Below are 27,700 nucleotides of genomic sequence, written 5' to 3'. Positions count from 1 at the left end.
CTCATCTACCCCCCCCTCATCTAGTTTGCCTTCCAGGACTTCCTTCTGAAAGTGATGAATTCTTGGAGGGCTCCCTCTCCTTGGGGGGCTGGAGAAGACTCAAGAGGGGAGGGCTTTGTACCTCAAGGACTCAACTCTAACCCTTGTTTGTTGAAGGGAAAGAGGAAAATATCACCCAGCACAACCCCAATCCCCACCCCATCAATACTTCCATAAGCTTCTGAGGTTCAGCCCTGAAAATCATTCACTCTCTCTGGGAAAACTTGTCCTCCTTCACAGACTCAGTGACTATCTGCTCAGTGACAGATATGCAGGTGCCATGCTCATTCCAGGTTTCTCTCTGTTACTTCCAATTAAGCACAGGATACCTCCACGTGGAGGTCCAGAAACATCAAGGAAGATCTGAGTGTGTAAATCACATTTGGCTCACATGGAAATAAAGCCTTATCCATTCTCCTAAATAGTACACTCTCACAGTAATACATCAAATACATTTGTATTTGTATTTGATGTACTTGATGACTGTCTCACCATGGAAGACGGAATTAGTTTCATTCACCTCCATGGCTCAGCTGGTAAAGAATCCGCCTGCAATGCGGGAGACCTGGGTTTGATCCCAAGGTTGGGAAGATCCCCTGGAGAAGGGAAAGGCTACCCATTCCAGTACTCCGGCCTGGAGAATTCCATAGACTGTATAGTCCATGGGGTTACAAACAGTCAGAAATGACTGAGCGACTTTCACTTCACTTCGTCCACATTCCAAGCCCTGCCTGTGCCTACTACATGGAACACACTCAGTGAATGAAGACAAGGGCTTTACTTTTTCCATCCCACATCCCTAGGACATAGAAGTCCAATAAAAGACTGCTGAAAACAAACCAAAATGGAAGATATATAGATATGATGTGAGATATGAAATAGGAAGAACTCATTTTATGAAAAAAACTTCAATGTTTTCCATTATTATATATCTAGTTGCAAACAGAACAATACAAATACTGTTCAGTGCAAACTGAAGACTATAACTGCCCATCAAATGTTATAAATATACTGTATTATTGGAATGATTAAGCATTATTGGAATGATTAATCATTATTGGAATGATTAATCACTAAGAATTATTTAATCCTAAATAAAATTAAAATTTAAAATTAAATACGACAGAAACATTGTAAATATTATGTATGTATGTACCATTAATTAATCACTGTTAAGAAAATGAGTGGCTATATTTATGTTGCTTGTATTTATGTTGTGCTATTAAAAATATCAGTCATACACTAAGAATGTGAATTTTAATGGACCAGTATTTTGCTTGTTTGTATTTATTCAAATTCAGTATATTCTGAAAGTCAAACCCTTCTTCAAAGAATTCCTTCCATGTTGAAATCTCTCACATGTAACGATATTTAGTTTTAATGAGGGAAGAACACCAAGTTGTGGCTTCATAAATGACTTGGTTTTTAAAAATACTGTTAGTACTCAAAGCTGTTATGATTTTTGAAAAAGCAAACAAACAAACGAGTTTCAACAACACCTTGATAAACCAGATTCGTGCTGCCAACCACTGGCTAACTTATCTGATAAGCCCACGGCAACCCTGAGGTAACCTACAGACTGTTGTCATTTTGTATAAATTATTTATTTCCTATGATACATCCAAAAACTTCCCTCACTTCTGGCCTTCCCTTCCAGAAGGCCTTGGCAGCCAAAAATTTCTGTTCATTCACTCTTGTTCTGTACCTGTGTCAACTCAGGTTCCTAAATCCCACACGTTAGCCCACAGGGCCTCTGGAATTCTCATGGGAATGCCAGACAGTTGTGAAGCACACTCGTTTTAAAATGAGCTGTGTCACTCATCAGCATGGATATGGATCACTCACTAAAACTAAAAATGAAACAAAAAATAAACCAAAACCCATAAATGTTCACACAAATTCAAACTGAAGTCCAAGGGACAAAGTTAAGGAAATAGTTTCTACATGCCCAGCAAACTGGTTCACACTTTAAATAGCATTTTCTCATCTTAGTCCCTTTGATAGTGAAATGAATGATAAAATCTGACTTCTGACTTCCTCACTGGAGAATTACCTTTCCTACCCCTTGATGAGGATCCTGTTCTCTGTTTCCTTTCCCCAATTCACCAGCAGCAGAATCAATTATACTACAACCCAATGGTCCATTTTCTGAACTCTTACTTTCAAGACCAACAAAACTGTCATTGACTTGCAGAAAAACTGATGAAGCACACATGCTCTGGATTAAAAAATTCCCATGGATAAGTATAATTACATTATTTCTATATCTATTTGATTTTAATTCTCCTATAAGGTATTATCACATGCTTATCAGTAAGAAACAAATGTTAAACATGTCAGTGTTGGTTTGAATATTTCAAAAGTGGAAAGATATCTGAGCTTTGAATTTTGATTTGCATTCTATTTCTTGCTATACATCCTACCAAGTTCTTTCTGGCTCAAGCCTCAGAGATGACATGTAGATCAGGAAGGAGCACAAGATAAAACCAAGGTTAACTTCTTGATATGGAAATTCCCAACCCTTTCTAAACTCAGCTGATGGGCTTAAGAGGACTGGCGTTGTGTGAGTTTCCCTGAGCACAGGGGCAGCTGCTAGTCACTAAGATCCTTACCCTAAGAATCCGATGAGAGGTATTAAAACCCAGCTTCTCCTGAGGTCGGCAGCAGGTTTTGCTAAGGACATTAAAATCAAAGGCAGACAGGAAATTTTCAATCTCAGTTAAGAAGGGGGATGACAAAACTCTTTAGACAAGCTGATGGGCCAGACAAGAGACCTTCCATTTCAGATTCCCATGCACTTGAGAGGATGTTACTGGTCACTGAGATAATACTGAGGATAAGTCAAAGTGGATAAAATGTCCATTCAAAAAATCAAACAATTCCTTACAAAAAAAAAAAAACTAGATCAACTTAAGAAAAGTCATAAGGTGAGTCAAGCTGATTGTCATTTTGACCTTCCTTTGCTTTAATTCAGGAGCCTATTTAGAAATGTAACGAGTAACCCTCTTCATTCGGCTCAGCTAGCAGAGCTAATAGGGTTCTAATTAATTTCCAGAAGATTGCTGTTATAACTAACAGGTTTTAAACATTTGGTTGATTGGGGAAAATGAATTGAATATAATGTATTTGATTTGGAAAATTAGTTTTCATTCTATGTGCTTACCATAATAGTGTTTATTTTAAGTTTACATGATTCCATTAAGAGTCCCAGATCACACCTCGGAGTTCTTTTCATCATTACAGAGTCCTACCCAACTTTAAAAAAAAAAAAAAATCAATTTACATTTTTTTTTGTTGTTGGCCTTTCATTGAGGTCAGGTTAACTTCATTTTTCTGGCTTTAATAAAAATCTTCTCTTGCTAATACAGCAACAGGCCCAAATACTTCAAAATGATCCCAGTGATACCTCGTCAAAAGCCCACTCATCGAATGCAAATCCTCTGCAGAAAGGCTTCGGCACATAAAGTACGATGAACCAGTTACCGCATTGTTTATTAAGTTTCACTTGATTCCTCCTGACAACCATTTAAACAATGAATGTTGGGAAATGTCCCTCAAAGAATCAACAACAATGGCAGGGATCAGGGCTTTTATATTTAGCTAATACTATTTTTAAAAGGAGAAAATATTTCTTCCTGAAGGGATTATGGCTGCCTTATTAAAGACACCTGCAAACAAAGCAAGTGACAACAGATCTTTATCATAATTGATAACTGAGTCATCTTTTATACAAACACTGCTTTCTTAGAGACAATAATACAGAGATTTACCATTGCTGTTAGATTCAAGAAATCAGCTAATTGGGACTACTGGTACTTAACAATGGTGTGTTCCATCAAGATTAACTGAGACCCTTGTCTCTCAGGTTAAAAAGAAGAACGGTGAGACTAGAATTTTCTCCTCACACCACTGAGAATGTTGGACGCTGACAGCAGGTGGCATCTATCCCTGTTCCTCTCTAGATCACACTAATATATGTGGTGCATTATCTTTATGAGGACTAATTAACCATGTGCTAAGCACAGAGTGGGCCAATCGGATCTGGAAACCCAATCTTGGCCCGGCTAGCAGTAGCCAAGACACAGAAACTTCCACAAAATCTTCTCAAAGTAATTAACAATCACCCTCACAACACAGGACTCTTTTGGTAAAAAATTGTTTCTGAGGATAACTTATGTAGCCCGGTAGGACTCAAACATATAAGTCTGCAAAAGCAGTGGGCGGGGGGGCGGGCGCGTGGGGAGCAGAATCAGACATCTTTGCAGAAAAAACTAGTTTGCCTCTAAATCACAGCCTATTTCACATTGGTTGACAGTGGCAGCTTTCTCCCATAGGCTACACCTTTACAGCCAGATATTCACTGACACATTGTTTGTGACTTACAGGAATGCCTAGAATAATTTCAGACCAAGTACTGATTTTCCTGACATAGCTAACTTCCTAAATTATGTACTTCGGACTCCTTTTATAGCAATGGCTCCTGAAGAGACCCTAAGTTTTGATTTAGAGAGCATTTGAACACTGAAATAAAACTGGGGAGTTGGGAGCATCAGCACCAGGCCATAACTGCACATCCTCACCACCACATTTCTCTCCTTCCTGGCCTTAAATGGGATCATGTTAACTGGCACTTAGAGAAAGTGAGAAGGGTTTAAATCCAGGAGTTATTAGCAGCAGCAGCAGCAGCAGCTGGGATTTTAGAAAATATACAGCTTTTTATAAATGCTATATATTTGATAAATCCAAAATAAACACTTGACAAGGTCTCTGTATAGCCTGAATAAGTGAAAAGCAGACAGGGAAAAAACAACAGGGAAAAAATCCCAAATAGCAACCGTACTGAATAAGCAGATGAGAACTGAGATGACCTAACACCATTCTTTAGAACCTCCAAGTTGACAGACAAAACAAAGGCTGGAGAGAAGGTATTTCTGTGGGATTATAGGATTTAAAAAAAAAAAAAAGACACCTTAAGATACAGCAATCAACATGTTAAAAGAAAAGCTGCCTACACAAACAAAAAAATACATTTTCTGAGATGACTTTGATCCCATACTCAAATTATTGGCTTAAAGGTACTTGCTTTTAAAGGCTTTGTATCTTCCATAACTGCTCTCTATTGTCCTTGTTAAAGTATTATTTTCACCTTATTATTACTAATCTTTTCTTTGTAAGTAACCACACCTAGCTTTATATTAAAAAAAAAAGTGCAGTAAATATTTGTCCTTTGTGGTAATACAATGCATAATTTAGTTAATCTAGGCTATCTTTCCGTGAGAGATGATTACTTCTATATTATGAAATGCACACAGTAAAGGGAATCCACGCCAGACACCTGGAAGGCAGAAGGAGAACCACTTACCCTGCATGTTGCTGCTGCAGACCAACCTTGACGTGACTGTGTAGCCACTCCTGTCCCAGGTGTTACTCATGTTAACTTACTTAGTCTCCCAGTCACAGCCGCACCTTTCTCTCACAAACATAGCATTTATTTAAGATAACAGGACACATCATCAGGCTAAAATACCCACCCTCAGCCCCTGAGAAAATGCCTTGAGAAAAAGGTACTCTGCTCTTCCCTGGGAGAACTCTAACAGGACTCTTAAACATTACCTGGATGAAATCAAGATACGTCAGCGGCAGCAAGTCATCCATATGTCCAATGTCTTTGGAGAAACGATTTAAAATTCTTCCTGCAAGAACAGGACACAAGAAATTACTTATTTCCCCAGGCAAGCCCTTTAACAGAAACAATTCATGGACAAATCAAAATAGCATTTTAAATGCATATGTATTTAATATATTAGGGATTCACATGAAATAAGGCAGTGTCAGTGATGAAGAAAAAATATACGATATTACCAAAAGAGAATATCAGGAAGAGTTGAAGGATCGTAGAATATTCCCTCCTTTTATGTTCATACTATTTAAGGATTCAAGTGCTAGCTTGGTAAATTACAAAGTACATAAACTAATAATCCTAATTGTTACACTAACTATGCTACCAGAATTAATTTTGCTAAGTGATACTGTTTTTTTAAAAAAAGTAATTACAAACTTTCCTCAACTTTTTAGCCTCCAGGATGGTGCAAAAGCACTTTACATTTTGGGAAATTTGGGGTTCTTTCAAGCTGAGCATTTACTATTGGGGTGATAAGCTGTTGCTTTCAGAGGTATACCAGATGTGACAAACACACAGCTCACGTTTCACCATCCAAGATGATCAGAGGGATAGAGGCAGAAAACAGAAATATTACTTGATGCCTAATGATCACTTCCTATCATTGCTTCTATTTCCCTTCTCAGAATCCACCCAAACAGGATATCCTAAAGGCTGCAGGATTGGAAGAGGAGAACTGATTTCTGGTCTTTTTAATGATTACAGTCAAAGAAATTGAAGTAATACACAGAGGTATGCATGCACACACATACATGCACTTGCGCACTCACACACAATGCACAGAGGTATGCATGCATGCACACACACACACGCAGACCCTATTCTGGGATAGTAGCTCGAGAAGTGCGTTTCTCTATGCCCCTAAATTTCTTTTGTAATAAAGACTCCAGGAAGCCAGCCTGTAGGTAAGATGAGGGACCTCTACCTACACTTCCTGATCTCAGTCACAGGTGACTTTCTCCTGAGGCCCTTCACACCAGCCACAGCTGGACAATGAATGAGCCGGGGCCGGGGTTCCGCTGCCGGGATGAGCCTGCTCCACTGTCCTCCTCAAGGAGCCTGGCTCACCGGAAGCACAGGTGTGCCCACACCAGGAGCTGGAGGCTACTGCACTTGGCCAGGCCAGACCTTCACAGGCTGGGCCTCAACTTTCCTATCTCACCCTTAGGAAACACAGACCCAGAAACTGTCTTTTCGTGATACCTTTGTATGCCCCAGTAACAACTTTTCTGAGCCTCTATGAATGCCTGCTTTCATAGAAGGTGAGTCTCAGGATTAAATGGGCTCCTGCTGTTGAAAGAATTAAGTCACAACGCCGGGTGAGTTAACAGGTGCCCAACCAATAAGGTGAGACATCATGTCACCTGGCAAAGCCCAGCAGGTGCTGCAGGAGGGCCCACTTGGTAAAATGCAGACTCTGATTCAGCAGTGCTGGGGGAGCTAGAGGGTCTGCATTTCCTCCAAGCGGCCCTTCCTGCTGTTTCCCAGGCCACACTTCGATGGGCTCTCTATCAGTTCTGCTTAAGGACCATTAACATCAGATGGGCAATTTTCCCACACATTCTTACTTGTTTTGTGGCCCACCTAGCCATTTTTAAACTTCTCAAAGTATCAATGCCAAACTCAGGAATATACACATCAAAAAAAAAGTTAAAAGATATAGTTTAAATTTTATGACTTCTTTATTGGAAAAACACAGCTTTTTAACGTAGGCAGAATCTGGAAACAAGAGAGTTTGCTATTTGGATTTAAAAACTTGACCCAGCTTTTTGTTTGGTGTCTGTGGGGGCACTTTGTCATCTGATGCTGTGCAGGCTCGTGGGATACACAGGAGGGGACACAGCAGTTAGAGGGACGCGTGACAGCGGGAGCAAGCAGAAGACAGGCAGCGATGACGGAGTCACAGTGCGGCAGGTGACACCAGAGCGGGTGAACTGCAGGGTTAGGCTAACAACTTTTCATGGAGGAAACACAGCCTGAGCGCTTGGGAGGAGGGCAGGGGATGGACTGATGGAGAGAGGAGTTTGTCCAGGTGGGAGGAATGACATGTGTGCGGACTGAGGGGTGAGAAAGGGCAAAAGCAGGGCAAATATTTGCCTCTTTGATGGAAAGGGCATGACCTCAGGAGTGCTAAGATAGGAGAGAGCTGAGTGTGAACAGGAGTGGAGGACGAGTCCAGTCTTAGGGGGCCTGAGCTGAAAAATTCCCTTCAGTCAGAAAGAGGCCTGACTTCTCTTTTCAAAGCCATGGTTGTGAGAAGGACATCCTGAGGAGAAGGCTGGGTGCAGAGAGGAGGGAGGACCAACTTACACGAGTTACCCAGGGGAGTGACAGTCTGAGTGCTCCCAGAAGGTGGCTGAGGACCAGTTCTGTCTCGGCCACTGTTCTCACAGACCAACCCTGCACAGACTCATCAGCGTGCCTGTGGTACACACCACAGCTTGGGCGGCATTTTTTCCTTGAGGTCGTGCCTTGTGGTCACCCCTGCTTGGTTATAGAACACCACCACCACCACATGAGCACCGAAAAGTGCCAGAAACCACGGATGAATCATCTAATCAAAACTCTTGAGAGCAATGTTGTCCCCATTTTACAGAAGAGGCAGTTTAGGCTTAGAGGCAGGAGGAAATTAACTCACTGACATTCGGCTATAAAACAGGTCAAGACTTGCATCCAGGGTTACAGAGACTGAGAAAACTCATGCCATCACATCTACGACATAGAGCTACTTTAGCAGACACATCTAAAAACTCTATTAGGTATCTACTAATAAGAATGGCTGATTCATGTTGATGTATAATGGAAACAAACACAACATTGTAAAGCAATTATCCTCCAGTTAAAAATAAATAAATTAAAAAAAAAAAAAAGAGAGAGAGAGAATGAGTCAATAAAATTACAGGCAGGGCTGGTGTTAAGGCCAAACTGGCCTCTGTCAGCCCGGCCCCTTCTGACTGGCTAATACGTGCTCCACTGGCTGCTGAATGCTTTGAACATTAAAATAGACGAGTTCCTCGGAATTCTCTCCTGGCTAACCATAATTAATGGTTAATATCTCCACCTCTAAATTAAACTGAACAAGTTACTGAAGATTCAATGAATGGAGTAAGAAGTGAATAAGCGTGTGAAAGAATGAATGAACCAGACAGTCTAAGAAAAGTATAACTGATTAAGAAAATTCAGGGCTCGAGAACCCTCTCCAAGCCTCATGCTATCCTGTGACACAGGGCAAGACCCATCACCTACTGTTAACTATGTCAGCGCACTGACCTTGAAGGAGTGGATACACCTTGCATATTGCCCCAGGAAACCACCTGTTGCAGTCGCCATAAATGTCTTTCTACAGAGAGTAGTTTTTTACATCGCCTAAGCACGGTGGGGAGAAAAGAGGTCAGAAAGCTAGATCAGGCTAGTTCCTTTACCCCTGGATCTTGTGCACATGTCATGTGAGGAGTCTGGCTCACGGCTCATAGAAGGTCAGGACTGGACAGACTAGCGCATAGCAACAGACAGTTAAAAGACGATGGCTCTGAAACACTGTGAGCCTGATAAAAACAATGGAGCATACCCACTGGAAAATGCCTACAGCTTTCATGATTTCTGGGGATTCTTAAACCATGAACCGGGCTTCCCTGGTGGCTTAGATGGTAAAGAGTTTGCCCGCAATGCAGGAGACCCAGGTTTCATCCCTCAGTTGGGAAGATCCCCTTGGGAGGAAATGACAACCCACTCTAGTATTCTTGCCTGGAAAAACCAACGGATAGAGGAGCTTGGCGGGCTACAGTCCATGTGGTTGCAGAGTCGGATAGGACTGAGCAACCTTTACATACATACATACATAAACTATGAACCATAGCAAGTGGGGTGGCCACATTTCTTCTTAGGCAATTAAGAAATGTCAATTCTGAGAGGACAGGACACCACACATCATCACAGGACTCCTCCAATCACAGAAACACACCACTTTGCCTCCAAGGTCTTTTTTCCCAGCACACTGCACCTTGACCAAGTTTCAGGACAAAATGCACAGTTTTCATCTCATACTTCCCGAAGAATGAGAACTGGGGAGTTAAAACACGGAGCAGTCTCGCCTGGGAAACGTGCACCCACAGAAACAAAGGTCAAAAGATCTGTTAATAAAGTCATCTGACCAGGGACATCCCACTTCTTCAAAGGCAAGTATCAGGAAGTTGCCATTCAGAATGCAAAATCAACCCTTCCCTCTCCAATATGCATACAAGAACTTGTAGTGCTCAGAAATGGGACAGCAGAACATTTGGTGTGAGAACATGACTAAACTTGAAGACAATGCTTCCTCCCACAACCCATCCCATGTAAAGTGACGGAAGGTGAACTGGAGTGGGATCAACCAACACCCAGATCTGATCTTGGTGTATCTATAGCACATCATTTTAATTTCTGGGAACCCCCGACAGTTGTTACACAAATGTGGTTGGGTTGTATTAAGTGTGAGAGCATGGGCCTTTGTTGGGAAGGAAAATGAAACACACAAATGGAGAACACCATTAAAAACAAGGGGATTAAAAAATTATACAAATAAACTTATTTATAAAAAAGAAGTAGCCCCACAGACATAGGGAAGGGGGAAAAGGGATAGACTAGGAGTTTGGGGTTAACAGATACATACTATATAGAAAATAAACAATAAAGAACTACTGTATAGCAGAGGGAGCTACATTTGATATCCTGTAATAACCTGTAATGGGAAAGAATCTGGAAAACTATGGATATACATATATATGAATAACTGAATCGCTTTGCTGTACATCTAAAATTAATACAACATTGTACATCGATTGCACTTCAATTTTCTTTTTAAAAAAGAGGGGGAAGGGAAAAATCATTTTCAGTACTGTATTCCTTCCTTTAAAAATTAGATAAAAGCTGTAAGAAGTGGAAACACTGCTCAAAGAGTTATAATTCTATATAGTGTACTATGAGTTATAAAAAGCTTTTGGATGGGAATTCTCTGGTGGTCTACTGGTTAGAACTCTAGGCTTTCACAGCCAAGGGCACAGATTCAATCCTTACTCAGGGAACTAAGATCCTGCAAGTCGTGTAGAGGCCAAAAAAGAAGAGGAGGCAGGAGGGAGCATAGGAGACACATTCCCTCTTGGTCAAACATTCCTCACATTAAATTGTGGGCTATTCAAATATCTCACAAACCCTTCTTCCAGTCCAGCTGCCACCCTCTTCACACATCATCTGGTTTGTAAAACCAGTATCTTTCCCTCCATCCTCATTCATCTTGACTTCTTCTGTGATAGCTAATCCCTGTAATGACTTTTAAAAAAGAAAATCATCCTAGGTGCTGGTTTCCGGGATATAACTATTTTTTAATACCTCTCTTCATTCCCGTGACCTGGCTTGCACCTGCCCCCCTTATATTTGGAACTCTATTCCCCAAAATGGTCATTTCCTACTGGTTCCGCTATCATCTGTTCTCTAAGGACAGTGACACCTGAACCAGAACTGGCCCCGAGTGTCTCTTCATCAGGCTTCCCTGGTAGCTCAGATGGTAAAGAATCTGTCTGCAACAAGGGAGACCTGGGTTCAATCCATGGAGGACAGCATGGCATCCCATTTCAGTATTCTAGCCTGGAGAACCCCCATGGACAAAGGAGCCTGGAAGGCTGCAGTCCATGGGGTCGCAAAGAGTCCTTTCATTGTTGCTATGTCCAGCCGGTGGAATCTCTACCCTTGGCCATCTCACGTGCATGCACACAGTAATACATTATGCAGTGAGGAAGCTGATACATTTGCATAAAATGTTTAACACAGCCCGATGAATATATTAAAGAACTTCAACATAAAAGAAAACCTTTACAGGCTGTATTTTGACTCCTAAAACTTTTGCACATTAAAAGAGAAACTGAAATCCCAATCCATATTGCGTTTTGATACTTTGAGACAGCCCCTCGGCTTTGAGCAACCAGAGGTCAGGCCGTCAGCACTGAAACAGGTACACAGCAAGGACAGAGCCGACTTTCCCAGCGCCAGGCAGGTTTATACATCAAATAACTTAATCAGAACACAAACTGTTCTTAGATTTCTAGGGAGGTAATTAAATACCAATTCAATGCCAATTAATCACAGTCAAATAAGAGTCTGTCAGAGAAGAACTCTATACACATGCAGGCTATTTAATGGTCAAATACTTGGCAGGATCTTAGTTAAACAATGATTCATTAAGCCTCCTCTGCCACACAATGGCCAGGCTGAACTCCAAGTGAAAGAATCGAAACTCTTTTGTTCTCCCATAAAAAGACATCAAATGCCTGTGCACGATATTCTTTCCTTCCTCACTTAGCAGGCAGCTCAATTTGCATGATTCCGGATGTGTTGGGCTGCTCCTGGGCAGCAGGGCATCTGTGAGTCTTCCTTGGGTTCTGTGCTCAGTACCAAGGCGAGGCAACTCCCTTCTTCTCCAAGGAAAAGAGCTGGACAGCTGACCAAATTCTGAAAATGTCTGTTCACTCTAAAAGACCCTACCTTCCAGCAAGCAAAAGCAAGCTATGATCTTTTTCTCCCTTGGCATCATACTGCCCACCATAAAAAAAAAAAAACCCTGGATACACGTAACTGTCCAGGAAAAATATTTGCATTTTCTGCACCTACCTTATCAATTTGCTTCCCTTAAATGACTTGTCCCTTCAGAAAAAAACCACTCATTAAACTCAGACAGCCATTTTAAGTTTGACTTTTCCCTGGGTTTCTTAAGTGGACTCTATCACCTTTCTGCAAGTTCCTTTCTTCCCATGGAGAAAATATCAAAGAAATGGACATTGGTCCATATTTGCTGGGGGTTTTGCCTACACTAGCACTATACGCATTCCATAGTTTCAGTAACACGGCTATTTATTAAATGCATAATTTCTGCCCTTCAAAATTATTTGAAAGTGGGGTGAAAAGAGCTTTTATAATGCTGTAAAATTCTACTTGCCTCTTTAGAGAGGGGTTCTTAGGGCAGCTTTATTAAATGTTTTATCATGCTTTAAAAATAAGCAGGACTTCCCTGGTGGTCAAGTGGTTAAGCATCTGCCTGTCAATGCAGGGGATATGGGTTCAATCCCAGGTCCAGGAAGAACCCACATGTTATGCAACAACAAAGCCCATGCACCTAAATTACTGAGGCCGTGTACCCTCAGATCGTGCTCCACAAGAGAAGACACCTCAATGACAAGCCTGCTTATCGCAACTAGAGAAAGCCCAGGTGCAGCAACAAAGACCCAGTGCAAACAAAAGTAAATAATAAATAATTTAAAAAATCTTTTGAAACTGAATGAATAAAATTAATTATATTTTTATTTAATAACAAAATATGTACTAGACAGTATTCTTAGAAGGGGAAGTAAAGTCTCATAAAAACTATTTTGAAAGATTATATATATATATATATATACACATACATATATATATTATCTGAACCCCCAGATTGAATTTATGACAACTGACCGAAGACAAATATATGTGACATTGTTTTTCATAAGAAACTTTAACTTATTAGCAGAATGTATTCTAATTCTGCTCATAAATTGAGTGATACAAACAAAATAAAGATGCACTTTTACTGGATCTCATTGCATATAAAATATCAAATTCACTTGTACACCGTTACAATGAATGAAGGATATACTGCATGCTTATTATTTAAAAAAATACATAACTGAGTCTACAACTGCAAAGTTGTAACACATTAGCAAAACGTAAGTGATTAAAGCATTAAAAATTTGACTTATAATTAAATTATTAAATCTATTTTTGTGATCCCTCAGACATAAAACCCACATTTTTATTTATGTTGCTTTAACAGGACACAGCAGTAACAGCCCTTCATGTGTTTATTTCCATGTAAACTACGACAGATAATGATTTTGTAACAGGGGTGTGAGGGGGGAAGGTCACACTATGTCTGCATATAAACATACCATACCATAGGAAAACAAATTTTCCTGCAAATATAACCAATTTTACAGCCTATCAAAGTGGTGCCAAAAAAAGTAGATTTATTTGTATTAAAGTGCTGACAGGAGAGAAACGTTCCAGCACTAAATAAAGTACATTGTAACCCAATCATCAAATCAATAAAGTCATTAAAAATATGCTACATTCCTCAAGGAAATGGTGAGTTGAAGGTTAAAAAATATTTGGTCGCCATGGAGAATGTCCCTCCAACACAGCTGACAGTTACTGGTATGGACCCTGTCTTCCCCCTACCCCGTTCCAAAAGTCTGCAGGCTTCTTATCTTTCTTCATGTGTATTTAGCCATGTAACCTGCCAGGCAACATTTTCAGCTTCATATCGGCATCCTATAAATACAAATAAGAAACTATGCCATTTTTCTTCTTTTTCTTCTATGCCGCAAACTGATGAAATATTACCATGTTTGTAGACTCTTGCAAACAGACACACTATCAAAGGGCAGAAATGTGCTGAGATTATAATATCCATTCATCTAAACTGTCAGCATATAACAACATTCAGGTGGGGTGCTTGCCACCTAAATTAATTTACTACTAAAACAGATTTCTTACACCAAGTCTGTCAGGAGGGGTTTTTAACAAAATTGTTAAAAGTGAAAGTGTTAGTCACTCGATCATGTCTGACTCTTTTGTGACCCTGTGGACTACAGCCCATCAGGCTCTTCTGTTCTTGGGATTCTCCAGACAAGAATACTGGAGTGCACAGCCATTCCCTTCTCCAGAGGATCTTTCCAACCTAGGGATTGAACGCTGCATTGCAGGTAGGTTCTTTACCTTCTGAGCCATGAGGGAAGCCCCCAAAAAACTGTAAATAAATCTAAACACGGTTTTCATTTTATCTAATTTTCAAGTGTTGGATTAAACCAAAGAAACCTGCACTTGATCGACCAGGGCACCCTCTATTCAGGGACCTGTTGTCCAACTGTTTTGCGAGGTGGGACGCAGGCTTGCTGCCACAGAGGAATGATATCGCAATCCACCTCCTATGATTTACTCAGGAAAGTGAGTCAGTCAGTTCAGTCGCTCAGTCTTGTCTGACTCTTTGCAACCCCATGGACTACAGCATGCCAGGCCTCCCTGTCCATCACCAACTCTGAGTTCACTCAAACTCATGTCCATCAAGTCGGTGATGCCTTCCAGCCATCTCATCCTCTGTCGTCCCCTTCTCCTCCTGCCCCCAATCCCTGCCAGCATCAGAGTCTTTTTCAATGAGTCAACTCTTCACATGAGGTGGCCAAAGTATTGGAGTTTCAGCTTCAGCATCAGTCCTTCCAAAGAACACCCAGGACTGATCTCCTTTAGAATGGACTGGTTGGATCTCCTTGCAGTCCAAGGGATTCTCAAGAGTCTTCTCCAACACTACAGTTCAAAAGCATCAATTCTACGGCGCTCAGCTTTCTTCACAGTCCAACTTTCATATCCATAATGACCACTGGATAGCCTTGACTAGACAGACGGACCTTTGTTGGCAAAGTAATGTCTCTGCTTTTAAATATGCTATCTAGGTTGGTCATAACTTTCCTTCCAAGGAGTAAACGTCTTTTAATTTCATGGCTGCAATCACCATCTGCAGTGATTTTGGAGCCCCCAAAAATAAAATCTGACACTGTTTCCACTGTTTCCCCATCTATTTGCAGGTTAGGAAGCAACAGTTAGAACTGGACATGGAACAACAGACTGGTTCCAAATAGGAAAAGGAGTACGTCAAGGCTGTATATTGTCACCCTGCTTATTTAACTTATATGTAGAGTACATCATGAGAAACGCTGGGCTGGAAGAAGCACAAGCTGGAATCAAGATTGCTGGGAAAAACATCAATAACCTTAAGGGTGGTGGTGTCATCTGCATATCTGTAGATGACACCATCACCCTTAAGGCAGAAAGTGAAGAGGAACTAAAAAGCCTCTTGATAAAAGTGAAAGAGGAGAGTGAAAAAGTTGGCTTAAAGCTCAACATTCAGAAAGAAGGTAGGGGAGGTTATAAAAAGAACAGAAGGCTAAGGGGGAAAACACCAAAATAAATCCAAAGTGGATCTGAATAGAAGATGACAGTTAGTGTTTACATTCCCTATCCTTCCAGGGCATGTTTCTCCTGGAATCAAAAGCAAAGGTAGATATATCCTGGGACTGTAAGGAGATCAAACCAGCCAATCCTAAAGGAAATCAATCCTGAATATTCACTGGAAGGACTACGACTGAAGCTCCAATACTCTGGCCACTTGATGTGAAGAGACAACTCACTGGAAAAGATTCTGATGCTGGGAAAGACTGAAGGCAAAAGGAGAAGAGGGCAGCAGAGGATGAGATGGTTAATAGCATCACTGACCAAATGAATATGAATTTGAGCAAATTCTGGGAGATGGTAGAGGGCAGAGCAGCCTGGCGTGCTACAGTCCACTGTGTAGCAAAGAGTCAGAGGCGATTTATAAACTGAATAACAACAAGAATAACAAAAGATGTATCATTAGATCAAAGGAGGCAAGGATGGGCGAGTCTGAAGTTTAAAGAAGAAAAAATCCCACAGAATATGCTAGAAGCGAGCATCTAAGAACTTGTATTAAAGGAAGGATGACCGGGGATCCATTTAAATGATGGAAAGGAGCCTTGAAGCTTAAATGTTTGGGGGGAGTTGAAGGAAGGGACCAAAAAGAAAGCTACAAATGCAGAAGAGAATGCCATGCAGGGAAGACTCCTAGAATGTGGGGCCTCTCTTTCAGAATACAGGTCTGCTTGTTTCTAAACTCTGGATACCACACATATACAGAACTGTCAATATCTTTGCCCTTATGCAAAAACTGAAAACCTCTGAATAAGCCTCAGTAGAACTTAGCAGACATGATGACTTAGCCGACATCGTTCTAAACGTGATGCCATTTTAAAAAGTTTCTATTTTGCTCACATGACATTTAATACAGGCCCTTAGCCAAAGTAAAAGGGAACAATGATGTCAGAACCAAAGAAAATTAAATGAGGAGCATGGGAATAGAATTCCACAAACTCAACACAAAAGTTTCTCCCCTGAACTCTTATCATTCAGGATAAGATAAACTTCTAATAATACCCATCATTCTTGTCGGAAAAATCAAGATGTTGCCAGCATTCAATTAGAAAGAGAAAATATTTTAACAGTTATTTTTAATTTAGCCTTTTCGGTCATTAGGCATAAAACTACCCATACCTACAGCATGCAATTGTGGAGATCTAATAGTAAACAGCAATCTGAAGCCATTACTGGTCTCACATACATAAAATATAAAAATTCTGTTGAAAAACAAAACCACCAGTTCCCATGGGTGAAAGAACACGAAGTATGAAAGCATCTGTAGCTAAATTTCAACCTGGGCTTCAAAATACATTTAGCAAAACTGAAACAAAGGATTTTATAAAACATTGCTAAATTGTGACTTTTCAGACAAAATTTAATGTGAAACTCATTAAATAGAAAAAGTGAACTAATGATTTTAACAAATATTTAAGGCTTTTATTATTATTATTAAGGCTTCTCTGGTGGTGAAGAATCCACCTACCAATGTAAGAGATGCAGGTTCAATCCCTGGGTCGGGAAGATTCCCTGGAGAAGGAAATGGCAACCCACTCCAGTATTCTTGCTTGGAGAACCATAGGAGCCTGGTGGGCTATGGTATTTGGGGTCTCAAAGAGTTGGACATGACTGAAGTGACTAAACAACAAGGCTTTTATTATCAGGAAAGGTCTCAAATTGAAATCTGACCAAAAGGGCTGGATAACCGGATTGAGCAGACAGCCAGTTACTGAGGGCATACTCAGCATGAACTGGCAGTGTGGGGAACCTAAGCCAAGTTATATTCTTGAAGTCACTGTTGACAAGGCTGGATTTCTAAGAGGAGATCCAGCCCCTAAGTAAAGGCAAAAGGTTCCTCTCCAAACAGGGCAACCTGGAGAAGATATAGAATTCCACACAATTTGTGCTAAGCTTACTACGCTTGAAGGCAATTCCTTTCAACTCTCTCACCTAAAGGAGGTGGACATGCTGGAGAGAAAAAGGGCGGGCAGAGTCAAACACCTGAAAAGGTAAGGAGGCACACGGAATGCCCAAGAGCAAGAGGCGTGAGGCCCAACCTGCCAGCTCCTTATCTGCTTGGCAAGTCACATGCTGCTATTGGCAGAAGCCTCCCGGGTTAGTGAGGAAAGCACCACAGATTTCTAGATGGGTAAAACCCAGAGTTTGATTTTAAGGTCAAGTTTATACCTTGGCTGGTTTGCTCTGTAGCGCTTGCTGCATCCTCAGAGTAGGTATAAAGGTACGAGAGGTTTCTTTTCAAGGCTGTCGCGTCACAAGACTGCCTGCCTCATCCTCCCACTTCTCTTTCCACCTCAACTACCACCCGGAAGAGATCAGCAGTAAGCAGGCCTAAGCAGGAAAATATCTATTGATCAATAACCCCATAAGCTAAATCCATGAGCTTTTAAAACATTCAGAAAAGAACTTCAAAGGAGGCCTTCAATGTCTGAGACTCTGTTACGCAGAACACAAGAGCACATGACTGTGCTCAGTCGCTGCAGTCATGTCCGACTCTTTGCGGCCCCATGGACTGTAGCCCACCAGGCTCCTTTGTCCATAGGATTCTCCAGGCAAGGATACTGGAGGGGGTTGCCACACCCTCCTCCAGGGGGTCTTCCCGACCCAGGGGATGAATCCATGTCTCACGTCTCCCGCACTGGCAGGTGGGTTCTTTACCACTAGCACCACCTGGGAAGCTCGGCTGCTTCTCTCTCCGGTCTCAACTCCTGAAGGCACCTTCTCTCTCAGAGGTATTAGTCACGAAGGCAGTATGGTTACTACAAAACTCCTGTTGTTTCCCACTGAGATGGTAGATATTATGTGTTTTAAAAGTAATACAGAAAATGAAACCCATACTTTCACAGGAGGGTGGAGAAACAGTTATTCCCTATGTTTTAAAGGAAGAAATAACAGAAAGACCAGTGATAAAATGTGAAAATAGAAGAGGCAGGAGGTGTCCTAATGAGCGATGGAAGGCTGTGCGCTGCAGGGAGGTTTCAAGCAAAGGCCCCTCACTGAGCAGAGGAAGAACCCAACCCTGGATGGATTCTTCACCAGGTGCTTGGTCCGCATCCAGAACATTCCTCAAGATGTGACCTGGACAGTAAGAGCTCTTCTGCGGCTCCTTTCACAGAAATCTTCTTAGGGACAGGCCTAAAGTGCTACAAAGAGTTCCTAAGACACAGGTCTTTGATCTTTGTGGCTTTGCCATGTATGTTTTTAAAATTTCTGGAATGCACCCAGGGAGGCAAATGGCTTGACAGCAAACACTATAAATATCGAAATAAATAAATACATACAAACATCTGGAACCCTGATTGAGCACCAAAGTTTTTTTTTTCAGGGATGAGGGGTGTGGGTAGCAGAGAAGAAACCCCCACTGAACAGCATTTTTATTTTTATGGAAAAATGTCCTATTCTTTCCGTACGATAAACCCCCCTCTGACATGACAAAAGTTTCAGAAAGCTGAAGTCTGTATGTCATGGGGAAAGGAGAGTTTCTGATGTTCTATAGCTACAAAAGAAGGAACTTCAGTACTAGCCCAGAAAAAAGATGGGACCAAAATTCACTTTTTTAATAACTCATCGTGGAATAGTATAAAATAACAGTCATTACCTAGAACTACAAAAATAAATCCAGACAATACGGTAATCTCACTTGAGTTTGATGTGAAGTTTGCACAGATTTTACAAATTACTCCGTGTTAAAAGGATGCTAAAATACATTTTTTTTTCCTATTTATGAGGCCCTCTGAACAATAATAAACAGTGAGAATATAGAATTTGCCATGGTTATGCCTGATAAAATTAAATTAAAAACAAAGACTCAAATGACCACAAACCATGTGGTTAAGTGTGAATTAAGAGTAAGAGAGTTGGGAAAGTTTAAAAAAAAGAACTGTGTGTGTACAAGCATGCATGCTCAGTCATGTTCGACTCTTTGTGACCCGTGGACTGTAGCCCGACTGTAGCCAGGCTCCTCTGTCCGTTGAATATTCAGGCAAGAAAACTACAGTGGGTTGCCATTTCCTCCTCCAGATCTCTCCAACCCAGGGATCGAACCCAGGTCTCCTGCGCTGGCAGGTGGATTCTTTGCCACTGAACCCCCAGGGAAGTGCCATTTAAAAAACGAAAATGCCCCAAATTCCCAATCTACCCCACTACGAGGTTCCACAACGTAACAGACCTTTGGAAAGCCAGAAAGGTGTATGATCAGTCCTCTCACCAAGCAGATGCTACTGATCTCAGGACAGAGTTGAAAGCCTTCCCATCCTGGCCTGGGTCTGCTCCCTCCATCCTGCCCACAGTGATGCCACTCCAGACAAGCAGCCTTCCCTCCCTGGTTTGCAGGTCCCATGTCCTGGTTAATCCAGCCTCATTCTCTGGACCATCCTGTCATCCAACAGCAGCCTCTCCTGAAATCTGCTCAGGTCTCTTGGCACACACTGAGCATCTTTGGCCCTATATAGCCATCACAGCTTCTTCCACAATCACTACTGTATTCAGCAGAAAACACACAAGTTTGGATGACGCCATGCATGATTTGAGAAATACGTATGGAGCCCTTACCCCAGCAGATGGATTAAAAAAAAAAGATGCATAGTGCTTACAGACTGGCACTAGAGAAGAGATATTATGTGAATCTTGTTATGAGAACTGAGGGCAATGTTGAGCCAGGTTGACACTGACCACCCAAAGGACTGATGAAAGAGGATGTGAAAGGTGGGTTTGGGGACACAGGGACAGTCATTGGTCAAATTCAAAAGAAGAGGAATGCTGCACCTTCTTTACGTTGCACTGCAACACAGACAGCAACTTGTCCCTGTGACAAAAACATGATGGTTAGGCAGAGAGAGATACCTCCAGCTCCAGGAATCCCGCCCCCTGCCTCCCTAGCCGCTCCCTCCCCCAACACTGTCTGAACAACAAAACTAGTCTAAAGACTGCCTGGGCACCTCCGTTGCTCATGCTAAATGAGGCCATGTGCTCCCAGAAACAACAGTCACATGTATATGGTGCCTGTCTGCTTCCATCTCAAGGAGAGAAGGATCTATGGAAATTGTGTAAACTCAACAAAGAAAAGAGGACTTCATCATGCCTGTCATTCTAAGTTCCTTCCTAGCAGCTTCAAGATATTTAAAGTTCCAAGGTTGCATTCAATTGTGATTCCCCACTTAGATCGTAGCCAACTTCTCATCTCGGTAGCTGTTCTAAAAGGGAAAGATTTTGGTGCCAACCCTCTGAGTGGTTAATCACATCTATACAAACATGTGCTTCCACAATTGGCACAGCATCCCCTGGCGTGAAGCTGGCAGCAACCCAGATGGAAAACTCTGTCAACTCCATGCTGACATCCTAGCCTCTAGCACTCATTCTGATCTGTTCTACAATCCACCAGCAAAGCTGAATTCTCTGTTGCCTCAATTATCCCCACTCCCCCTCTTTCCTGATGCCACTCAGAATGATTCTGCTACCTCAGCCTGCCTCGGGCTCTACTTTCAAAGACTCTCCTCATGGTGAAGTCAGCCACTAAAAAACTGAGACATCAAAACCAGCCCAGTGCCCTCTCACCAGCTCGGGGTGCTCTGCCCAGCCCTCAGGATGGATACACCCTTAGGCTCTGCCTTTCCTCAACTGTGGGGAGTGGGTGTCTCCATTCTCTGATCTCCTTCAGAAGAAAGGGCAGGCTACAGATCTTCTACAGACTCAAAGGAGAGGCAACAAAGCTAGTCTAAGGACAGGCTACAGATGGCCAAAGAATTTGCAGGTGTAGTAAAACCTGATCAGAAACTGAACCTTTTCTCGCTGCACAAGTGAACAATATGAAAAGCAAACCCTCTCAGTAATTCAGGCTACCAAAGACTGCCACAGAGTACCGGTATACATTTATTCATGCTACTGGTCAGTCACTAAGTGGTGTCTGATTCTATGACCCCATGTACTGCAGCCTGCCAGGCTCCTCTGCCCATAGGATTTCCCAGGCACGAATTATGGTATGGGTTGCCATTCCCTCTTCCCTGGGGATCTTTCCAACCCAGGGATCGAAGCTGCATCTCTTGGGTCAAATAGATCCTTTTATTACCACTGAGCCACCTAGGAAGATCCTTCATTTCTTAAGGGACAGTCCATAGAACAAAGGTCTCTCATGCATTCTTTCAAAAGAAAACTCTAGAAACTAAGGAAAGGAGAAATTTCTGTGTAAGGGGGAAAAGGTTTAAAATCTATAAAGGCATCATTCTGCTGAACTTTTAAAAAAAATTCTCTATTAGGAAAACCTGCAAAAGTAGCAGTCTGTCATTTCTAGTAAAACCCAACTGACAGATCGGCTGGAATATTCTTGGCTTGGTATTTATGGATTTCCATGGCTAATTTTCCCATACTAGTCCTTCTTTTCCATCAAAATACATATTCTGCCTGACATCCCCATAACTCTCAGGATATGTCTGCTATTGTAACCTACGTGAACAAATATTCATCTCCCAAGAGCTATACTGCACAAGCTGTTCATGGATATTAGGGGAAAATCAGGCTTCCACAGGACATCAAAGTCCTTTGAGACCAAGACCTTAACTGTGTTCCTTAACCAGCATTCGAAACTTGGCTGCATTAAATAATGCTGGTGTGTGTTCATAATGAAGAGAAATCACTGCGGGAGGCTCATCTCGTGGGGTCAAAGGCCTCAGATGAAAAGTCCCATTGCCCACTGCTGACAGGCCTCCTCAGAGCTGTATAGATCCACTAGTCTCAATTCCGAAACTGCTAATATTTTCACCAGAAAGGACTAAGAGAGATTTAATTCAACACGATGTTACAACTTGGAGGCTGCCAGGAGGCCCAAGGCCAAATGGATCTCTCCTTCAGATGCTGTGAAATAGTCATCAGAACGTGTATGGAGAAGAGGCCAATAGAACATTTTACTTTTCTCAGATCAAAACACATCATTCCTTATCCTTGGATTTTCTAGGATAATTAAAAAAAAAAAAATTCACTTTTTATCCAGGTCTTTTTTCTAAAAGCAGTGTTCACCAGCCAATTGTTTTTCCCTAACTTGTCTGTGTCCTCAGTAAAGGAAAGAAAAAGTTTTGAAAGTGCAAGACTGCCCTGAAGTGCAACGTGAACATGTGAAGACAGAGAACACAGGTTATTACAAGAACAGAAAGCCCCCGACTCAATCTTTCACTAAACTGCATATCATGGCGGGGGGCGGGGCGTGGAATTAATGACATTTTTTGATCAATAAATCTTAGTATGTTTCTGTGTCTGAGCAGCGACTGGGGGAACCAATGACCAGGGACTGGGCCCAGGCCACTGAGTCTCTTTAGACCTTTAACAAAGAAGACACTGGTCCAAGTAACACCCAGGGAGCCGGCCAAGCCCCCAAGAGTTCAAAAATCTATTTTTGCAAAACACAAATGATACTAGAAACAGGCTTCCTAGGAACAGAGGACACAGTGATACTTACAGGTTATAAACCTAAGCTTATAGCAAAAAAACAAAAAGATGACTAAAATTAGGATTAGGTCGTACAGTTTTACTACTTGAGATAACGAGAATAAGCAAAAGTTGAATTAGCAGAAATAAAACTCTCACTGTAAAATACTGAGCCTTATAGAGACAAAAAGAAATTCCTAGACACTATTTTTCTGAAACTTTCCAAATATTTTTTCACTTCTGTATCAGGCAGTCAAACAAGTAAGAAAGCAAAACACTAACATCACTGCAAAAATATGATGATACAGACAGTAAAACAGACAATAGAAGAATCTCTGTCTTTCCAGTCACCATAAATTTGGTGGGTGGGGGCATGATTGAACCAGGTGCCAAAGGCAGAATAAAAGAAAGAATAAAATGGTGTTTTTAGTGGGATTTCATCTCGATTGATACATCTATGGCTCCCAGTTGCTGTTATCATAAACTCTAAGCTCCTGGTACTGAGGCATGTTAGTAACGGGGTTTAACTAAATATACTAAACCAATGTGAGAAGTCACCCAGCCATCGATAGGCCTGAAGTCTTTACATCTACAGAAGAGCTTCTGAAACATAGGGAGTCATGTTCTGTGGCTCTCCCTATAGAAACCTTCTCAGATCTCCATTCTTTCTACTCCACTTACTAAGTCCTCTAACCATATTATTCTCCCATTTAAAATCAACATGAGCCCAATTAAAAATAATACTACATTTCCAAAATACCCTCCGTAAAGGTAGTTTTATCTTTATGCAAGTTATAAAAGACATCATGGGATGTTTAACAGCATTTCTAATATGATAGGATTAGAGAACTCTTTTCCTCCCTATTTAAGTTACATTAAAAAAAACAAAAACCACACATGAAGTTGTTTTTACTCCTAGGAGGGGGTTAAATGTCAAAGAAGAGCTTACTATGATACCAACATCCCACATATTCTCCTATAATAGCAAATAATATGAATTGCAGAGCTGACATTTTCTTAACTTATCAGCAGTTATAAAATCACAAAAACTTTAATGAGACAGAAATGGAATAGGATAGAAGAGATATGTGCACTCCTGTTTCTACTGCAGCATTATTCACAGTAATAAAGATACAGTAACAACTGAAGAGTCTATCAACAGATGAATGTGTGTATAGATACACACACACACACACACACACACACACACACACACACAGTGGAATATTATTCAGCCAGGAAAAAAGAAAATTGTGCCATTCGCAAGAACATGGATGGACTTTGAGGAAATCATGCTAAGTGAAGTCAGACATGGAAAAACAAACACGGTGTGATAGCTCTTACATGTGGAATCTATAATTCTTAAAACCAGACAGTAAAATGAGATGTCTAAAGGTTTATATTTGCAATTGGTCAATAAATAAGCCCTGGAGACATAACATACAGTACGGTGAGAAGAGACAAAACTGTACTATAAACATTAAATCTGCTGAGATTAGATCTTACTCATTCCCAACATGAGAATAATTATGTGATGCCATAGGTGTTAGTTACCTAATACAATCAGAGCAATCATACAGCAATATAAATGTATCAAATCAATGCATCAATCAAATCAATACTTCAAACTTATACCACGTTGTACCACAAATATAACTTTTTTTAAAAGTCATGACAAGGCACTAGGAGAAGTCTTAAAAATTAGGGCCAAGAGAACAGGCAAAAAAATGATCATCCAGTTTTCAGAAATAGTGATCTTCCTTGAAGATGAAACATCCACCTCCCATCCCCATGCTGGGCTAATTCATCTTCAAATGCTAAATCCTTTTGAAAATTGGCCAAAGCAAGAAGCTCATGTAAAAGCTAGATAAACAAAATGAGGAAGATAAAGGTCAAAGAAGTACAGACACACAGACACATTCAGACACACATATCGATCTTTCACACACACTGAAGTACCTGTTTGTGTGGATTGTCCAGATCATGCAAATGTTTTAAACAGTTTCTGATAATGTCCATATTCATTTCATAGGAAATACTGTGCTAAACGTAATTTTACCTCCATGAGAGAGCAGCCATTATTGTGTAATATATAATATGTAGGTATGGGTGCTGAATCTTTCGAAAATGCCCATGGAGATTTCGGAATACATTATCTGGTTACTTCATGTGAAATTTCCAGCATGCTGGCATATAAAGATGCTTTTAAAATGTTGGGTTATGTAACTGTATGATGATTTGGGTCAAACTGGTTCTTCATTTTCAATTCTAGGCACCAGAGCTCTATGGTTTCCACATAAAAACCAATGGGAACAGTAACTAGAGGATTCGGCAAGAAGGTAAAAAAAAACATGGCTCTAGAAGCAGAAGAGACTGCAAAAGATTTCTTGTGTTTGGTTGCTATTAAAAATGAAACAATGGAAGTAGAGTATTTTAACAAGTTTAAAATGTCATATAAATTTACAACATTGCCCTGAATTGACAAGACAAAGAGCGATGGTTCAAATTTATCATACTCCAGGCTGATGTTCAATATGATAGGGAACAAGATTATACCTGCCAACAGATGAAAACTCTGTCATGCAACAGATCTCTGAAACATTAGGCGGTGTATCACAAAGACTCTGAATTTCTTACAACTTATTTTTGGTTTTCTTTTTCATCAAATTATTTCCTAGCAAATTCTGCAGAATGAAAGAACAGTTGAATTTCAGAGCTGCAAAGCCTTTCAGACGTGATTGAGGCTGAATGCCAAGACTCAGGAAAGGTAGGTGCTCACAGCTACCTGGCATCCAGGTGTTAAGTGCAACTGTCTTCACGAAGGTCTCTCCACTCAAAACTATGCTATTTCTTCAACTCCTTCAATGCCACTATACCCAGCCAGTAATTTGTGGTATTTACATGGTTAGTTTATTAACAATAATTGGGAAGTATTTATAAGAACTGAAAGTGAAAGTCGCTCAGTTGTGTCCAAGTCTTTGTGACACCATAGACTATACAGTCCAGGGAATACTCCAGGCCAGAATACTGGAGTGGGTAGCCTTTTCCTTCTCCAGAGGATCTTCCCAACCAAGGGATCGAACCCAGGATTCCCGCATTGCAGGCTGATTTTTTTTTTTTACCAGCTGAGCCACAAGGGAAGCCCATTTATAAGAAAGTTGTGTTTGTTCTATTGCATTTGTTATACTTTTATCTGCATTAAAAATATAATCTACATTTTTAAAGATCTAACAGGCAATTCTCATTTGCATCCCAAGCTACTTTCATCATTATATTGTGCAAGAAGAAGTTGTGAAGTATCAAAATGTCCATCTGATAGAAATGCAGGAAGACTGCCTGGAATTAACTGGAGTGAACAAACCACAAAATGTCTCTAAAAACATCCCATGAATAAAATTTGAAGGCCTGACAATCTAAAACTGCCTTAGGTCAACTTTAACTTTCACATGTGAAATTTGTCATTTTTCATGCTTTTTGAAAAAGGTGAATACATTTTGACCAGTTACTGCATTTTCGTAAAAAAATAAAAAGTAAGTTCCTGCTGCTCCTAAGAAGTATAGCTATTCCCTGGAAGAATTACAATGTTCCATTTAAATAGAACTTACTTTATAAAACTTCAAACTGTATTTCTAATTACACAATAGACTTCTGTAATAAACTTCAGCCATATCATTTTCAAACACACAAAAAAATCCAGATGTTTGGCATTTATATGTAAACTCAGCTCCTGCTGTGAAACCAAATTAAAATGAACTGAGAAATGAAACTTAGGCCCTATGAAAACAAAAACAAAACAAGCAAACAAACAAAAAAAAAACATGCTATTGATTCTATTTTCCAGGTTGTTAGTTTGATCATTTATACATTTTTCCTTGTATCTGGGAAGATACATACATCCTTTCCCACGATTTTATCACAATTAACATATTCCCTTGGATTTTGTAGGAGGAAGAAAAAGACAAAAAGAAAAATCACAAACTTGCATGACTTAGTCCTATGGTTCATCCCTATAAAATGAATGCTGTACATATACTAAGTCTCTTAATTCTCACACATATAAAAAAACCTTGTGACTATTATTATACCCATATAATCATCCCCAGTATATAACAAAAAAGATTAAATCACTGGACAAAGGTCTATCTGCAGTCAGGCTGTATTCACATTCATTCAGATCGGTTGATTCCAAAGTCTGTTCTCTTTACCACTGGGCACTTTGGGTCCCAAATTATAGTGGTCAAAACCACTATTGGAAAATAAAAGAAAACAACTCAGTGTGGTGTTGGTATGTCCAAGATCACTTTATTCATTAGATTAATTTTCAAATCTTAAATTTCACATCTCTTTAATAGAATCTAATAATATGGATCTTATGCTGGTATAGCAATCTAACTCAAAGAAGTCCTCCTCTCTCTCTCTCTCACACACACTCTCTCTCTCTCACACACACACACACACACACACACACACACATGTCAATGCTGCTTAAGACAATTATGGTCAAAT

General features: G+C 40.7%; 1 protein-coding gene across 2 annotated transcripts in view; it reads right to left on the bottom strand.

Moving 5' to 3' along the window:
• LOC104992857 (multidrug resistance-associated protein 4) overlaps positions 1-27,700 on the bottom strand; it is a 176,435-nt gene that overhangs the window by 49,269 nt on the left and 99,466 nt on the right. For both annotated transcript variants that reach the window (XM_010845860.1, XM_010845859.1), the window contains exon 20: positions 5,653-5,732. In XM_010845860.1, coding sequence (XP_010844162.1) covers positions 5,653-5,732 — 80 coding nt within the window. The remainder of the gene's footprint in view (positions 1-5,652; positions 5,733-27,700) is intronic.

This window comes from Bison bison, unplaced genomic scaffold, assembly GCF_000754665.1.
Source record: "Bison bison bison isolate TAMUID 2011002044 unplaced genomic scaffold, Bison_UMD1.0 scf7180017864225, whole genome shotgun sequence".
In the NCBI taxonomy this organism is placed as follows: Eukaryota; Metazoa; Chordata; class Mammalia; order Artiodactyla; family Bovidae; genus Bison; species Bison bison.
The sequence above is the reverse complement of the archived record's forward strand: the minus strand, read 5'-3'. Positions and strand labels throughout refer to the sequence as shown.